Consider the following 17,654-nt stretch of genomic DNA (forward strand, 5'->3'; position numbering starts at 1 on the left):
GTGTGTAGTAAAATAAGATGTTTTTATTCACTTGTTCGATTGTATTTTCTTCTTCTAAAGTTTAATCATCTCTTCGTTGTATGTAATCTCTGTTTCAATTTGCCAATGGAATGAAACGAAAGAAGATGTTGCAATTATAAACAAATTAAAAAAAAAAAAAAAAAAAAAAAAAGAGTATTGTACATGGAACTAATTAATAGCCACCATCGTCTTTTTTGACAGGTTTGTTGATTTGTAGTTGAACTAAGCTTGGAACATAGGAAGAAGAGCACACAAGGGGAACACAGTATGCGGTAGGATTCCATCCAGGGTAAGGTTTAGCGAGGTTTGGGGCAACTCCGATATTCACAGATTTGAAGTATTCATCTTGTCCAATAATGTAAACTGTTTGGTAGCAACAGGTCTCAGTCCCCATCATATCTAGATCGAAAACCACAGCAACTTTCATCTCCTCGTCAATGAAAAAGCTCCCAGAAAAAGTGTCGACATAAAAACCAGTGGAAGTTGTCAAAAACTTGCGCCACAAAACCGCATTGGGATCAATCTTATCCGTAACGAAAAACTCGATTGTCTCAGGCGTCTCCCAGCGTTGATATAACATAGCGAGCTTCTCTTCTTCCCTAACACAAGATAGAGACACAAAAACCTCTGCGTTGTAAGAGTTAAACGGCAGAGACAGAGGCGGTCCAAACCTCTCGTTTGTAAAATCAAAACAGAGTAGAACATCTTCTATATTTGTTGTCTTTACTCCTCCCACTACTTTTTTCTTTTGTGCTTGAAAATAAGTGTTCCCTTTGAAAGACACGCCGCGTTGATGAGACTGTATATCCCACTCGAGTTTGACATCAAGAATCCTCCATGAATTTGAGCTAAAGTCGTAGACTTCGTACCAAAAAACGCGGTTTCTGCTTGGATACAAATCGAAAATCCTCAAGATTTTGTGGTTACGGTTCTTGTCATATCCCAGAGCATACCTGTCTAGTCTGTTGTAACTTTCTCTGGGTTGAATCCACCTAGTTTGCCCTAAATAAGGGTTCCAGACAAACAGCCCTGTGTTGTCTTTTAACGACGCATAGAATTGAACCGTCGCAGTGAAAGACTTGGGATACCTCGATTTGATCGAGTCTACCACTTACTTGTTTAATAATAATAGATGGATCAATCACCAAGTTGTCGTCTTTTCGGATCCCTTGAAGATCGAATTCCATTGAGCAAACCCTTGCATCCATCATCATAAACCCCATATACTGCTTCCTTGCTGCTGTTGCTTTATTATATCCAAAGATCCGATTTTTCGATAAAAAGTTCCACTTTTTGCAAGTAGATCGTATTGCCCTCAGAGATGTCATCGGAACCTTTGAGAGTATCTCCTCTACCAAATCCTCTGGAAGATCTCCCATTGCCGTCATTCCTTTCTTGCTTCACCAATGAGTTTTCACCCTAATTCCATCTAGTACCAACGAAGAAACCTAATGTTCCTTGAGAGACTCGATCCCGATGAGTCCCAAAGTCCAAATCCAACCCCCTCTGTTCCTGAATGAATCTTCTGTTACGAATTTTGTACCTGCGACGGCCTATACCTGGGCCTAAATGAACAAAAAAATATAGTAATAAAAACCCATTGGGCCAGTTTGGTGTTTACTAATTTAGTTAATTACAACTTGTAATTTACAAGTGTAGTAGAATGATGATAATAAAGAGAAATGGAGACGATGATAAAGAATTAAAGATACATTACATGTCAATTTGTCAATCTGTTACATTACATGTCAATTTGTTTTATTAATTAGTTCCCAGTATTATTAGTGTTATTAATCTAGTCTATCACAATTGTGGATGGATGGAGTGTGTGTTTACGTAATAAAGTTAGTTATTTAGAGATTTGGGATGAAGATAGTTACATGTCATTGTTGACGTAACCAATGAGACCCATACAAGTTAGTGATGTATGCTTATGTTGAAGATAAAGAGAACATGCAATTTATTAGTGTAGGGTCATTGTCTCTTCTCTTCATCACATTATGGAAAAAAAAAAGAAAAAAAAAATTGACATTTCGACCCAATGCAGATGATGATACTATCTCACATGGCCTTTCCATATCTTACCATTCACATGTCATTTATTTTTGTGATCCAAACTTGAGAGACAAAATCACTCAGACACGTAAAAAGATCTCAAACCCTAAATCTTATCTCCAAAAGGTAATAAAAATTGAATTTTAAGAAATAAATTAGCATAAAGATTTTTTTCTTCATGAGCATATATATGTAAACATAGATTAGATCATCTCCGATGTATATCTTTATTTTTTTCTTTAAAATAGAGTAACTCAAAAATAGAACATTGTTTTTCTCCAATGTATTATTACTCTATTTTCAACTCTAAAATATAAGCGAGAATAGAGTTGCTCTATATATAGAGCATTCTTATCATTTTTTTTATTTTAGAGTAAAATATAGAGTAGGGTTTAAGCAAATATTGGTGTATAATAGAGATTTGATTCTAAAATAAAGTGGGGTTTGACAATATGTGCAGGTACCACACCTGTATAAAGGTGTTATGATTGATGTGCGGACGTTGAGAGTATAATTGTAATGATGGTTGGATAAAATACTACTACCTTTTTTCATGCTAATAGTTGTACACTTTGGACCTGCATGGGGGTAAATATGAAAAACGTAGTTGCAGTAACGAGAAGCTCGAAAATGGCATGTAGTGGACCAGGTCATTTTTCATTGTTTCTAGTTCTACAGTAGCTTTGCATGATTTATCTATACATATGGTCTCACATGTATATATATATATATACCGTGACGTGGATCAAAACATATCACATTGTGTTCAAATTTTCTTGTTTACAGTTGTATAAGTTTTGAGTTCTTCTACAAATTGATTATACAAGTACCTGGTACAGTAATTAATTACACTTACATTTGGTTATTTATTTAGTTTTATTCAAAATGATAATAAATGTATGTTACCGTTCTGGACAGATTTTTAATGTAATATTCCTCGAAATTGTAAAACGCATTAACTAAATTAGTACGCAACAATTAGAGCTGATTCTTTTGTTGAAAAAAAAATGATCATTTCTGTATTAAAAAAAATTAATACGCAACCTCGGAAAGAAAAAACACAGTAGGAGTATTAAAGAGGGAAGCGACAATTCATTGTATCCGTATTTCATTAATATAAAACACAAATAACAATCTTTTCAAAAATAAATTCAACTTGGTAGCTTTTATTAGCTCTTTTCTTGTAAACTCTGGCTTTTTAGAGTAGATATTTTCACTGTATTTATAGATGCAAATGGGATTAGTATTAACAAAAAATAGTCAATGTTATAATTCCTTCTGTCTAATTTTTCATTCAAATAAAACAATTAAAGTTATGTTTTATCATTTATTGATACATTTAATAGTTTTTTAATTGGTCAACACACTAATACAGTAGGGATAAAACTAAAATATTTATAAAAACAATCTGCATTGCAAATCAAGAATTACACTTATTATGAAAGAAAATTGAATCATAAAACAACACTTAAACGAAAATTGATAGTGTATATTTGAAAATGATTGGTAGAACTAAATAGTTGACTGATTATTATTTTTCTATGTTTCCCAAAAAAAGGCATAAACCATATTCATGTGTTCTTTGTGGCAAATGTTTTCAAATGGACAAAAAAAACACACTAAAAGAAAAAGATAAAACAAAATACAAGCGTTTAAAAAACCTCAAACGGTAAATCTACAATTCAGAAGCCTTATGTATCACGCAAAGCATGGTGCAACTGCGATTTTCATGTTAGTTTTTGCTTGTTTGTTTAATGGTATCTTAAGCAGGGTCTGGTAATATCACACGAATCCATATATTTGTGTTTTACTCTCTACTATAGTATGAATTATGGTTAATAGTTCAGTGTCCAAGTACAAGTACAACTAATGGTCGCTAGCAATCTACTAGTAGAACGTAGGTTACTAGCTAAGCGATTTAATTAAGGGTCTTGTCTGATTGTCTCTAAACTATTGATGTAGGACCGATTAGTTAAAGTATGCACATCATTTATCCTATAAAGCACAAGTCACATGTCTAATAATATCAAGCCACATCAAAAAAAAAATTATTTTGTTTTTAAAAATCAAATTTTTTTCAAATGATCCTGTAGAGAAGAGAAAAGGAAAAAAAGAAAAAAATCTTACTGATGTGTGAAATAGGTTTTATCGGTAAATTAAACTGCTCAATCCACGACTTCCACTTCCTTCTCATCATATATATCTATGTTCAAAATTATGAATTGACATGTGGATTTATAGGTTCAGATTAAAAAATCAAATCTCCAGTTATGCCACTTGAGATTTTACACAGCTTTCCTTCAAAATAAGTCTGGAAGCATAACCATGTAAAATCAGCGTTGGATTGTCCTTACAATTCTAATTTTTTTTTCTATCGGTATGTCTCTCTGTTTTCTTTGTATTTTATTTCATCCAAAACATTTCATCAATTTTACCGAAAAAAAAAAACATTTCGTCAACTTCTCTTTCTCCTACAAGAAAGAAGCTTCTAACGTGAGACAAATATTTTTCTCTATAGTTAGTATCAGATTGTGTGAAAATGATGTTTAAGTGAACTGACCATTTCTCAATTTTGTATTAGTTTAGGAGATGTCGAATGAAGAAAAGAGAATAGACCCAAAAAAAAAAAAAAATCAAGGCTAAGAACGTAAGTTTCAATCTTTAGTTACTCTCTCTCTTTGTTTTTTTTCTGTTTTGTTTATTATGTTAATTTTTCATAAAGGATTCAATCCTTTTTTTCTTGCAGATTGCGATATCTATTGCAGCAAAGGCGAATACATATCAGATGGTTAAGCCATATCGGGACTTCCATATACAAAGACTAGAAAAGAAGCAGAGCGCGCGAGTTGCAGGCTTGATTGGAGAAAGAGCTTGATAGAACTAAAAGGTCTGTTTAATTCTGGACAAGTTCTGATTTTCTGTTGGCAGTCATTTGAGTTGAAAATATGTTTATTTACTATTAACAGTTTGTATATATGAATGGTAAGGGAATCGCTATTAAACTCAAGGATCAAAATTAAGATAGATGATTTTTTTTTGCTGAATGGTAACTTCTTTCTTATGTTCGTTGTGGTTTTTGATATTTGTTTGTTGTTGCAGAGATCAAAACACATTCAAAACTTCTTTTGTTGTTGTTGGTTCAAAGATATACGGTTTGGATGGTGTTTACAGTTTTGGTGATCGAGACGGTGTTAGTGTGCCGTTAACGGGTGCTGACTAGGACGACACGTAAGCGATAGACGACGTCGTTGTGTCCACAGAAACTCGATCAAACACTGAAACAAAACGACGCCGTTTCGTCTATTGGAGATTTTTATTCGATTTAGGGTTCTTCTTCCCTCTAAATCGAATGTTTGATAGTCAGAGTCATAGAAGAATAGAAATTGAGTTATTGCAGAAGAGAGAATTTAAGGTATGTCTCTAAATTCTTACCTTTTAATTCTTGATTATAGATGATTCAGAGAATTTGAGGTATGTATGTTTGGTTTTGAGAGTAATTTGTAGCTCAAATGGGTGAGAGAGGAAGAGGAATTCCGAAGAAATGTAGATGTTGAGAGAATGCACGTTTGAGGACATCAAAAACTGTGAAAAACCCAGGGAGACTTTTTAATGCATGTCCATATGGAGATGAGGTAGTGATTTTTAAGCTAGAAATTGTGAAATTGTGTAGTTAAGCAACATACATAAATTATTCTTTATATATGTGGCAGAATACTCGTGGTCACTTGTTCAAGTGGACTGATGAATCAATGGTTGAAGAAATAGAAGATATGATTCCTAGAATTGATGATCTTAAAGGAATGTCACTGACCTTAGAAAAAGGTTTACAAGTATCTGAATCAGAGATGGAAACTCTTGCAATGGAGACTCGCACTTGTGAAGCTGTGGTATGCGGCTTTGAGAAAGAGCTACGGGATTTTGAAAAAGAGATTCAAAGCTGCAAGATGGAATTGCGTGGGCTGAAGAACATTGTTGTGTGTGTTGTGTTGATGGTGCTTGTTTATGTGTTTGTAATGTACTATGTATTTGAAACAATATTTAAGAAATGAGATGAGAAGAGTTGACAAATATTTAGCAAAACAAATAATGTTCTTACAAAAGATTACAAAAGACCAATATTGCAGACCAATAAGGTTCTTAAAGGTTCGCATGTCTTGCTACAAAAGACCAATATTGCTTAAAGGTCCAAACATCCAAAACAATCTTAATAACCTGCGAGCTCAGTCAATAACTTGCCTTTGAGTTGGTTGACTTGATCTGATGCACATCTCCTCTGTTCCAGCCACTTTAGTCTTTTTAACTGCAGGTTCACTTTGCTGGCAGCTCCTTGTGTTATGCCCAGCAACACCACATCTTCTACAATGCATTCTCTTTTCTCTAGTAACTTTGAGCTCATTTCCCTTGCTTTTCTTCTTTTGTGGTGACTCATTTCTCTCCTTGATTCTTTTAGAGACTTTCTTTCTACTTTGTGGGTATTTGCCGGATTATCATAGTTCGTGCAAAGAATTCAAATTTTAATATAATCCATGGGGACGTAGGCACAAAAGAAAGTTTTATGGATGGAGTCGATAAAGTAACATTGTTTGGGGGGAATTGGCCGTTTTCCCTTAATAATAATATGGGTCGAGGACTCGAAAACATGAGACAATGGACCGCTTTGAAAAATGGGATAATTAGCATACTTTGTTCCGTATCAAAATTCAAATATTTGTTGCATATAGAATATGAATATGAACTATTTATAAAGCTTTGATTCAAACGAAAACTAGAAAATATATGTATTTTATTCGTCCTCAATTTAAGTACTTTTCACGAATTGATTAGAGAGATAGATGGTTAATACTTCTTCTATTTTTAACGTCAGTTTAATTACTACGAAGTTTTGAGTAAACTCCTCCCACTAATTAATTAAGTTCTTTGTCTTTGCGTACATCATACATGCTCATGCCGGCACCTACCCTATAAAAAAACGCCAGTAAACGTTGTCGTTATTATAATATTTTTAATTATTATTTTGAAGAACTCATAATATTTCACCAACGATCAACTAAATAATACACTATAGTTTAGACTTTAGACCTATACATAGTGTTACGATTACGTGTATAGTTGTTTGGACTTGTTGATAGTCTGAAAAACAAAAAAAAAGAAGAAGTGTATATAGTTAATGTGTGTGGCTGCTAGTGTGACAGGAGGAGACTGATTGCAGCTGGGACGGCATTGGCCGCCGTTGATGTTGTGTCCCGTGACGGCGACAGAGCTTACGTGGAAGGACCGTTCTGGGACCCATAATAATTAACCCGTAACTAGATTAATTGTCTCAACTCTCCAACACTAACCAGATTCAAACAACAAACTAACTATTACTATCGAACTATCTTTGCAAAAAGATGAAAAACCAAAATTGTAAATCGAATTAGATTTTATTTTGTGTTCAGAGATATACTATCGTGGGATCATGCGTCGTGTGGAAATTTGCATAGAGGACCACATGATTTGAATATTTTAGTATTTAAAATTTGTAATAATGAGAAAACAAATTTTTTAAAAGAGTGGAATTAGAAAGATAATGATTAGGGGGGATAGGGTGTATGGGTTGGACGGACCTACGGAGGTTTACTACATGACACCGAACCTGAACTACCTGTGATTGTGCTCTGTTCTATACTTACACATTTTGGACCATCTCCTCTCTCTCTCTTTTTTTTGTCTCTTGCATACTAGAATACTTGTAATTAACTTTCACATTGTCTAATATAATCCGATCCGATGAATTCCACTTTATTTGAATTCATGCATAGCCAATCACAGGTTTCTTTATAAAGAATTCGATTTATTTTTATTATATTAAGAAGTAAGTAAGGTTTGCCTCGTTTATTTTAGTTTTGAATGGTTGTTAGCAATTATTTATTGTAATTACATGACCATAGTTATATAATTTTGAATAATCCAACTTGCAAAATTTGATCAAATGTGTCGGCTGTGTGACTACGTACTTGTTTTTGTCAGCTTTGAAAATTGGTATTTATAAAAAGAGTATGTACGTTTTCTTCTTTAAAAAATCACGTTTAGAGATGGAGACTCCGTTTGATTCAAAAATTTGATTCAAAATGTTCCATTTCCCGAGGTAACAAAACGTTGGTTTATGTCACATTTGATAATTTTGGATTTTGGTGATCGAGAGGGTATTTAGGAGAAACTAAAGTATATGGTCAGAAAGCTACAAAAAAGAAGAAGTTTAAATTCAAACTAAAGAGTTCTTTATAAGCTATTCTATACTATAATACTAAGTACTAACAAAGTAACAACTACTGGTAAAGGAGAAAAGTATAAAGACCAACATTGGCTATCTTTCAGTTCAAGCAATTTTGGAGCTAAGCAAAATTCAAATACGTGTAATTAGCAACGAACATTAAATACAACAAATCTGGCTATCTTTCATATCATTATGTATATATGGGATATGTGAAAAAAGCAATTTCATTGTGATCATTTTACATTCACTTGTTTACATAAATCTGGGTAAAAATAACTAAAATACAAGTAACACAAAAAAAAATTTAGAGAGATTTGAGTTTATGATTGTGATCATTTTTCGTGCTAATCACTTGTTTATGATCATTTTTGTGGTTATATAATTCACAAAATTTGAGTTTTCACTTTTCAGATTTAGTCCCATAGTCAAACTGGGACCTATAAAGGTATAGTGGTTTCCCAAAGCCTAATCTTTAATATTTAGTTAAAAAGTCAATACATACTTAGATAATAATAATAACCCAAAAGCTTTTTAGTTGAAATCATTCAAAGTTTAAATTAAGATAATTATAATAAGTTTATTTATTCAAAAAGGCTAAAACATAACATAATCTATACTTATATTTCATTAAAACATGAAAAAAGGAGTAGCATTGGAAAAGACACAAGAGATACTATTAATTATAAAGAGAAGAGTAGTTACAAAACAGAGCAACACATAAGAAGAGAAGAGAGATTAGACTAAAAAATAGGACTAGAGGGTGAAGAAAAAAAAACCTAAACATATTTTCGCGGTTATCTCCTAGTTTCTACCTCTCAGCAGCAGCAGCAAAATTAGTACTATCTCTCTCTCTCTTTCTCTCTGAAGTCGTGCTTTTTGATGTGAAAGGAGAAGAAGAAGAAGCCCTTACTTGAATTGAAGACAGACAAAAAAAAAAAACAATTAAATTATTGAAAAAATCCAATGCTTCTGCTCTGCTGGTAAGATCACTTTCCCTAAAATTTTGTTCCTGTTCTCTTCTTCTTCTTCTCGTCTGGTCTCACTCCATCGTCTCCTATCTATTTTCATGGCGGTGAAATTCATGTGAGAGCTTCGCTGGTGAATTTTTTTTTGTAGCTGTGGTTCTGCGTAATAGTAAAATTATTATTTAGTATCTCTCTGGCAGTAAGTGATTAATAACAATTGAATATGTCTTAAAATCATCTATACATCTCTCTCTCTCTCTCTGTATCTATCATCCCTTCGTATTGGTTTATTGCGAAAAAATTTCCTTTTTTTTCTTTTTGGTTCAGTCAAATCGTTTTTGTTCTCTTCTTCTTCTAGTTTCTGTGTGTTTTTTCATTATTAAGGATTTCGATTTCGAGGTTTTTCATCTTCTTCCTCCATTGCGATTTTTTGTTTCTTTTGTATATTGCAGATGATGAAATTTTGAGGTTGAGAATAGCTTTTTTTAAGTGATTCTTTTGTGGTCTTTGTCTTGATAAAGGTAGAGAATTCCTAAACAGTGTCTATTTTGTTTTGTGTCAGATCCAAAATCAAAGAGGCTGTTTATAGCTTTGACTTGAAGAAATGAGTGATTTGACAACAGAGAAGGAAGAAGATTCAATAAAGTTATTCAATTGATTTGGGGATTAATTGAGAGGATAAGGAATCTATTTGAGGCATCTTTCTTTGGGATCTTGGAGCTGAATCCGTTGGGGTGTGTGGACAGAAGAAAAGAAAGGATCTTTCTTGGTACTGTGTTCTTTTTTCAGTTTCATGTGATTCATTGGAGAAAGTGGTAAAAAAAAAAAAAAAAAAAGAAGAAGTAGAGAGCAGAGGTATTGTCAAAGTCTGTGAGTTTTTTTGTATTCATCTGCAATCAAAAGGTGAGAGAGTCTTTGGTTCTTGTCTTGATTTCCAACTTGGTGGGGGCATTCTCAAAATAATGCAAAGCTAGAAACTTGGTATCTTCCAGAATCTATTCAGCCCTTTTTTTTATCTATCTCTCCAACAAAGTACAGTTTTCTCTGAGGATTGTGTTCTTCTTCTAAAGAGAAAACACAACAGGGTCAAGAAAATCTCTTTGCATTCTCCTCTCTTCTCTTCTTTCTTTCTGGGGTATTGTAATCTTCAAATGAGTCGACTTCAGAAGCGAGGGAAGCAGGAAAAGCCTCTTGTATCTGATGGAGCTCAAAAGGTTATTGTGGCTGTTAAAGCCTCTAGGGAGATTCCAAAGACAGCCTTGATTTGGGCTTTGACTCATGTCGTTCAGCCGGGGGATTGCATTACCCTCATTGTTGTTGTCCCTTCTCACAACTCTGGTTTGTACTTTTTCTTGTCGCTGTTTTGTTATCATTTTTGTTCTGGTCTTGATTGATCCTTTTTCTCATTTGCTTTCTGATGAATGTGTAGGACGAAAGCTTTGGGGTTTCACTAGGAGTTTCCCTATGTTTGCTGGGGATTGTGCAAGTGGCCATCGGAAATCACATTCTGAAGCACTACCTGAGATAAAGAGTGATCTCACTGACACTTGTTCCCAAATGATTCTCCAGCTTCACGATGTATATGATCCCAATAAGGTTGGTTTCTCTAGGCAGGCTTGTTTTACCTATGATGATCCTGTGAAACCATCACATGTTGTTTCTCATGCTATTTTGTTGTTTGTGTTTTGCTTTGAAGATAAATGTCAAGATTAAGATTGTTTCTGGATCACCCTACGGAGCAGTTGCTTCTGAGTCAAAGAAAGCCCAAGCAAACTGGGTAGTACTGGACAAGTAATAATCTACTCTCATACTAAGACCGTTATATGGGAAGATCTCTTAATGATGGGTTAAACAATTATAATTTACTTTCACTAATATGTGCTGTGTGGTTTGTCTTGCAGACACCTCAAACAGGAAGAGAAACGGTGTATGGATGAATTACAGTGTAACATTGTGGTAATGAAGCGTTCTCAGGCAAAAGTTTTACGCTTAAACTTGGTTGGATCGCCTAAGAAGGATGCTGACAAAGAGTCTCCTTTACCAACTGGACCAGAAGCAGCGTCTGAAAAACAAGCCAAGAACTCAAAAGGACTACCTGTAACTCCTACTAGCAGCCCTGAGCTGGGGACACCATTCACAAGTACAGAAGCGGGGACTTCATCAGTGTCGAGCTCTGATCCGGGAACTTCACCTTTTTTCACACTGGGAATGAACGGATACATGAAGAAGGATGGATCATTGGTTATCAAGGAAAATGATGATGATTCTGGCGCTGAAACGGAGAGTGAAAATCAGTCATTAGCGTCGACGAGTATGAGATTTCAGCCATGGATATCAGAATATATTAGCAACCATCGCCAGTCATCGCAGGAGGCTGAAGATAGCCTATGGAAAAATGATGATAGGGCACAAATTTCCACTACAAAAGCCTTGCTTGAAAAGTTCTCTAAACTTGATGTAGAAGCTGGCTTGTCGTCTAGTCGAAGGATTGATATGGAATTTAGTGGAAGCCTAAGAGATGCAATATCACTCTCTCGAAGTGCTCCCCCTGGTCCTCCTCCTCTCTGTTCTATCTGCCAGCACAAGGCACCAGTATTTGGGAAACCTCCAAGGCTGTTTTCATACGCAGAGTTAGAGCTTGCAACAGGTGGGTTTTCACAGGCTAACTTTTTGGCTGAAGGTGGTTATGGATCTGTTCATCGTGGTGTGCTACCGGAAGGTCAGGTAGTTGCAGTGAAGCAACACAAACTGGCCAGTTCTCAGGGAGATGTAGAGTTTTGCTCCGAAGTGGAAGTTCTCAGCTGTGCTCAGCATAGAAATGTCGTTATGCTAATTGGTTTCTGCATTGAAGACAGCAGACGGCTCCTGGTCTACGAATACATATGCAACGGTTCACTTGATTCCCATCTATATGGTAATGTTCCCTAGAATTTCCCATTTGAACTCTTTGTGGTAGAAAATGTGTTTGCTTAGTGTCAAGCTCTTATCTAGGTCGCCAAAAGGAAACTCTGGAATGGTCAGCACGGCAAAAGATTGCCGTTGGAGCTGCTAGAGGTCTTCGGTATCTTCACGAAGAATGCAGAGTTGGCTGTATTGTCCACCGAGACATGCGTCCGAACAACATCCTCATCACTCATGATAATGAGCCACTGGTATGTATATAAATATTGCTTTGCTCATTCATTGTAACAGCACATGCTTTAAACTGTGTGTCTGTTTACATATGCTTCGTCCTGAGTTTCCTTCATAATGTTATCAGGTTGGAGATTTTGGCCTAGCGAGATGGCAGCCTGATGGAGAACTGGGTGTAGATACACGAGTGATAGGAACGTTCGGGTGAGACATCAACTAAATTTATAGTTTTCTTCCTTCTACTTGAACAATTTTTCTATTGCTAAAGGAAAGTACTTTGTTGGTGTGTAGCTACTTAGCCCCAGAATATGCTCAAAGTGGGCAAATCACAGAAAAAGCCGATGTCTACTCGTTTGGGGTTGTTCTAGTTGAGCTAGTAACTGGCCGCAAAGCCATTGATATCTCCAGGCCGAAAGGCCAGCAATGCCTCACTGAATGGGTAAAAAATTCATATCTTAATTTTTCAGCAAAGTAATAAGTGATAGAACTGATGATTGTTGTTATCTCAGGCACGTCCGCTACTAGAAGAATATGCGGTAGATGAACTTACCGATCCGAGGCTTGGCAACCATTTTGTAGAAAGTGAGGTCATTTGTATGCTTCATGCAGCTTCATTGTGCATACGGAGAGATCCACTTTTGAGGCCACGCATGTCTCAGGTAATCAAAAGAACCCCTTGAAATCATTTTTTCAGTCTCATTCGGATCATTCAATTTAATTTTTCTGATGATACTAAAAGACATCTGGTCAATAATGAAGGTGTTGCGTATACTGGAAGGAGATATGATAATGGATGGAAACTATGCATCAACACCAGGTTCAGATGCAGGCAACAGAAGCGGGCGGTTCTGGGCGGATCATTACAGTGGTCACGTAACAAATGATGGTTCGGACATGTTCAGTGAAAGGCTTTCTATTGAAACGCCAAGACTAGCTTTGAGGGAGAGAGAAAGAAGTCAGAGGTTTGAACTAAACCACAACAACAAGCAATACTAAAGATCAAGACAGCTGAGTTACTGTTTTTTATGAAAAGTTTAGTTAATAGGGTATTTTAGTAAGGTCCCCTGTTTTGAGTAATGTTGGTCCAAAGCTGGCAACACAGCAATTTTTTGTTTGTATAGCGGGGTAAGATGCAAAAACAGTTGCTAAATGCCTAAATATGTTTATCAAGGAATTTGAAATTGTTAAAAGCACAAAACAACAAGAGGCCTTTTCTTCTTTCGAATTTGAATTATTGGTTTTGAAGAGTCAACAGAATTGTCCTGCAGAGGAGAGAGAGGAACATGAGAAAACAAAACAATGAGAAGGCTTTTTTCCTTACTCCCACGGTATCGACATTGGAATTTGGAAGTCTCCAAAATGTAATAATGATACATGAGAGGGAGAGGGAGAGAGAGAGAAAGAAGTTAGGTCTGAATCTGAATCTGACTTTGCCTGTTACAACAGTGATGCATACTTGCATAGGGTCCAGGGTATCTTTTCTACTTATCCGCATCACCAATTAACAATTTTCTCAAATTTAAAACACACAAGAAACGCCCAAAAATGTCTTGGACTGGTGGGGCAGTGATTAAATGACGTTCCATGGATGTTTACTCACTGGATTATGACAATGGCTGATTGTCTGTCTCCATCCCCATTTAAAATCTTCTGTGTGCTTATTATACATCTTTAGAGGTCTTAATAGAAATTTTTTGGAGTTTTGAATAAATATCTGTACACATATATCTCGAAGTAAGATTCAGCGTAGAAGTAGATCCAAATTCATGAGAACAAATAGTCAGGGGAAATTTCAAATAAGACATACAGCTCTCAATTGCTTATGATCTCTATCTCGTTTTCAGAAGAGAATACTATTGGCATGTGGTACATTACGAGAAGTGAGACTCTACTCTAGGGTTGCGAAAATCTTTACTGTTTCCTCATCTTCGATCTTGCATATCTAGAAGAATTAATAAACAGAGTGTGAACTTTGGTTAGCTCTAATAGCCATGAGTGTAATAATCAGGCAGACTGTCAAATTTAAACTAATCAATATAATGTAAGAAAAACTACTCTTACTCTATATGCATGCCGCCTCGGTCTGAAGAGGATAAGAGGTACCCTTGAAGTTCATTCATGACATCAGTAGCTTGCTCGATTTCCTGTTATTGCTGAGAGTAAGAATACAGACTGCAAGACAAAATTATAAGAATGCATAAACAACTTATACCTCAAAATCAGCAAAAGCAACTGGCATTCCACCTCTTGCTCTGATTTTCATGATATTGAAACCAGGATATCTGTAAGGAAACGAATTCAGTTCAATCTTCTTTTTTTTTTTGAAAGGCAAAATACAATGAGTTTTGAAGAAATCTGCAAATCTTGATGCTATAGGTTTTAACTTTTAAGCAATTGCACAAGTTTACCTAGATAGAAGTTGTTTAAGTTCCTCTTCTGTACAATTAGGCCCTAGATTAGCTATAAACAAGGTTGAACATGGTCGAGCACCAAAACTTCCTTCACATGCTTTTTCCAAATGCCCCTGTAGAAATGCGTCAATAAGCTACTGAAATAAACAAGTTTATATGGAAGTACCTTATAGTAATAAATAACATTTCTTAAATCTTCAACAAATTAGAGAAAGAGAGATAGCAACAGGTTGAAAGATTAGATTTGGCTTGTACAGTACTTACATTAGCAGATGGTGCCTTACTATCTTGATCAGATTCCGCTTCACTGTAAATTAACAACGAAATCAGTTGGTTGGCATTAGTCAACTGCTTTTGACATAGAAGACTACAAAACCAGCCTACTAAATAATCATTTTTCAACCTTTTGGAATTATCGTTTTCCTTTGGAGAACCGCTACTACCAGGTTCCTGCGCCTCATCAGGATCGCTATCTACTAAATGTATTCAAAGATCATTCAGAAACAAAAAGCATACATAAAGAAAATTCGGAATCGACAAGGTAACCAGAACATTACCTTCATCACTCTGGTCATCCTGAGACTTAGACGGTTTCTTGTTTCTGTTATCAATCACAACATAAGGCCCACTTCCTATCCACACAGACGGTTCATTATGTCTCTACCACACTACCTCAATAGCAAGAAGAGAGTAAAGTCTAAAAATACCTGGTCTTTCTTTTCTTCTAGAGTTTGATCTAGCTAGTTCTATATGTAGAGTGGATCCTGTTTGAGGATCAAACTTCACACCCTAAACACAGTACACAATGTACACAAGACCTTTTCAGAATATAATGTAACAACCATCACCAAAAGAGTCAACACATCGATCGAAGTGAAGCTTACATTTAGTTCACTCAATGCAGCCATAGCGAACCCATGACTCGTGAATGTTGCAAACGCCACAACCTGACATAACCAGTAAAAGAGCTGATTTCAGAAAGCTCAACATTGATAGATAGAATCATAAATTCCTAAAAATGGAAATCAAAAACAGAAATTGGAGGAGTAAATTAGAGAACCTGATCACCGCGTCCAGTGTACTTGAGCTGACAAGACTCGAATCCGTGACGGCGGCGGAAGAGATTGTGGATCTCACGAGCCTTAACATCGTTAGGCAAGCCAGAGACAAAGAGCGTGTTAATCGCCCCGGGTTCGTCGGGGAACTGTGGCGGAAGAGGATGTGGATGAGAATGAGGTAGATAGACGTGGTAAGGATCGAACGGTTGGTGATACGCCATTAATCTCTGGCCGGCGGCGAGGTTGACGATTGTAATAATCGCCGGCGAAGGAAGCTGACGTGTAGATGTATGACACACACACTGTTAAATTGGCATCCCTTCAAAACGAGCTCTTACTATTGGGCCTAACGAAAAGCCCATTAATATTCAAACTTTAACAACTGGTATGTTTTTGGCTCCAAATTGTTTAAGCTACAACTTGTCAACTTCTATTTGAAGCTAAAACTTTTTTGTATTGAATATTGATAGAGATTTTTCATGGCCTCATCGATTCCTATTTTTTATTTACGAGATTCTTTTTCATGAGTCTTTCGATTATACTAACGAAGTTGTCAAAGTTTAGAACTGTGCAAATCAAACTCTTATCCACCCAATTAAAGAAACTCAAAAGTCGAAACCGAGAAAGAGAGTCTCAAACCAAACTCACACCAATAAAAATTCAAATAAGATGATCCAAAACAATATAATATACATAAAGTTCGAGATTAGCAAATAGATTTAAGACGAAGGGTATGACGTAAACCCTGAAGTCTAAGTCGTCGTCGCGGCCTCTTCATCCAAGAAAAGATCCTCCGTCCTCCTAACCGCCGCATGGATCAGAACCAACACAGCTCCGGCCATTAACGCCGCAACAATATTAAACGTCGCGTCGGTGAACAACATAAGACAAGCGACGGTTATCACGGACAGAACAATCAGGACGACCCGATCGTCGATCTGAAATCGGAACAACTTGAGAGGCTCGTCACGGAAGAAATAAAGAAAGATCCAGAGGAGAAGCAAGCCCCCGAAGAGGAAGAGCGAGGTCGGATGCCAGATCAGGCTGAAGAATATGACGTTCAAGACGACGATTGCGTAGTTACTACGGAAGTAAGCGAGATTCGTCTTGATTCTTGAGAAAGCATCGGAGACGCCGTGAGGTAGCCCCATGGAGTGGAAATCGAACATTACTTTCCATGGACGGCGCGTGGCGAGCCCGTCTTTGATACGTTGCTTGGTGTGTGAGATGGAGTCTAGATCCACTAACGGAAGTCCATGAGACGACGTCGGAACTGCGCCGTCGTTCGTCAAATCTTTTTTTAATATGAAGTTCGACATTATTGAATAAGAGGACTAAATGGAAATAACTTAAAAGACTGTTCTAGTTTATAGTTTGGACTTTGGACTATATATATGTATACATATACGGAAGGTCTCTTGAATTGATGATATTGGTACACATTTGCTTATAGAATATAACAGACAATTTAATTATTTTTTTTTTGTCAAAACATTTTTTTTTGTCAAACAGACAAATTAATTAGATCATGCTAATGATAAAAAAAACATTAGATCGAGATATTTTTTGACAGAGATTTGTGATAAAATTATTACAATAATGTAGCGTGAGGAATTAATTCAATTTGGTCAATGTCTGAAATACGTGTTCTTGGAATATGAAGTTGGAGGAATTACAAAACTTGATCGCCACGTCTTCTAGTGTTTGAGTTGAGTTGACAATATTATGGAGGATGAGAATGACTGAATGAAGGTTG

General features: G+C 36.0%; 2 protein-coding genes and 3 pseudogenes across 9 annotated transcripts; 2 read left to right on the plus strand and 3 right to left on the minus strand.

Moving 5' to 3' along the window:
• Window positions 1–111: 111 nt before the first annotated feature.
• On the minus strand, window positions 112–1,549 carry LOC109130787 (F-box/kelch-repeat protein At3g13680-like; annotated as a pseudogene).
• Window positions 1,550–5,222: 3,673 nt separating this feature from the next.
• On the plus strand, window positions 5,223–6,125 carry LOC109130788 (uncharacterized; annotated as a pseudogene).
• Window positions 6,126–8,980: 2,855 nt separating this feature from the next.
• On the plus strand, window positions 8,981–13,627 carry LOC147920240 (inactive protein kinase SELMODRAFT_444075-like). Of its 5 annotated transcripts, none has more exons than XM_087501701.1 (10): window positions 8,981–9,312; window positions 9,860–10,635; window positions 10,727–10,893; window positions 10,994–11,088; window positions 11,199–12,211; window positions 12,289–12,449; window positions 12,557–12,633; window positions 12,721–12,868; window positions 12,939–13,088; window positions 13,189–13,627. In XM_087501701.1, exons 2-10 carry the CDS (start codon window positions 10,449–10,451, stop codon window positions 13,423–13,425), a joined length of 2,235 nt encoding a protein of 744 aa, XP_087357827.1. In that variant the 5' UTR covers window positions 8,981–9,312; window positions 9,860–10,448; the 3' UTR covers window positions 13,426–13,627. The 5 variants fall into 5 exon arrangements, with proteins under 5 accessions (XP_087357827.1, XP_087357828.1, XP_087357831.1 ...); XM_087501702.1 differs by having other exon boundaries at window positions 9,045–9,415; XM_087501705.1 differs by having other exon boundaries at window positions 9,150–9,496.
• Window positions 13,628–14,109: 482 nt separating this feature from the next.
• On the minus strand, window positions 14,110–16,194 carry LOC104765160 (uncharacterized). Of its 4 annotated transcripts, none has more exons than XR_015590943.1 (11): window positions 15,901–16,190; window positions 15,725–15,787; window positions 15,548–15,629; window positions 15,398–15,472; window positions 15,244–15,313; window positions 15,105–15,147; window positions 14,838–14,953; window positions 14,642–14,711; window positions 14,491–14,573; window positions 14,237–14,371; window positions 14,110–14,143 (listed from the first exon to the last, which is right to left on the minus strand). XR_015590943.1 is itself a non-coding variant. In XM_010488836.3 (10 exons), exons 1-10 carry the CDS (start codon window positions 16,117–16,119, stop codon window positions 14,341–14,343), a joined length of 855 nt encoding a protein of 284 aa, XP_010487138.1. In that variant the 5' UTR covers window positions 16,120–16,194; the 3' UTR covers window positions 14,114–14,340. The 4 variants fall into 4 exon arrangements, 2 of the variants coding, with proteins under 2 accessions (XP_010487138.1, XP_010487139.1); XR_763838.3 differs by having other exon boundaries at window positions 15,244–15,316; XM_010488836.3 differs by having other exon boundaries at window positions 14,114–14,371; window positions 15,244–15,316; window positions 15,901–16,194.
• A 271-nt stretch (window positions 16,195–16,465) lies between these two features.
• On the minus strand, window positions 16,466–17,310 carry LOC104765161 (PRA1 family protein F3 pseudogene; annotated as a pseudogene).
• Window positions 17,311–17,654: the final 344 nt, after the last annotated feature.

This window comes from Camelina sativa, chromosome 19, assembly GCF_030686135.1.
Source record: "Camelina sativa cultivar CO46 ecotype springtype chromosome 19, ASM3068613v1".
Classification (NCBI taxonomy): Eukaryota; Viridiplantae; Streptophyta; class Magnoliopsida; order Brassicales; family Brassicaceae; genus Camelina; species Camelina sativa.

What these genes read in the sequence shown, in the direction of transcription:
- LOC147920240 (XM_087501701.1), top strand. Translation starts at nt 10,449, where the DNA reads ATGAGTCGACTTCAGAAGCGAGGGAAGCAGGAAAAGCCTCTTGTATCT. An exon ending in TGTCCCTTCTCACAACTCTG is followed by an intron (nt 10,636 to 10,726) that starts GTTTGTACTTTT and finishes ATGAATGTGTAG; the next exon opens with GACGAAAGCTTTGGGGTTTC. An exon ending in ATGTATATGATCCCAATAAG is followed by an intron (nt 10,894 to 10,993) that starts GTTGGTTTCTCT and finishes TTTGCTTTGAAG; the next exon opens with ATAAATGTCAAGATTAAGAT.
- LOC104765160 (XM_010488836.3), bottom strand. Translation starts at nt 16,119, where the DNA reads ATGGCGTATCACCAACCGTTCGATCCTTACCACGTCTATCTACCTCAT. An exon ending in ACACTGGACGCGGTGATCAG is followed by an intron (nt 15,788 to 15,900) that starts GTTCTCTAATTT and finishes TGGTTATGTCAG; the next exon opens with GTTGTGGCGTTTGCAACATT. An exon ending in GAAAACGATAATTCCAAAAG is followed by an intron (nt 15,148 to 15,243) that starts GTTGAAAAATGA and finishes GTTAATTTACAG; the next exon opens with TGAAGCGGAATCTGATCAAG.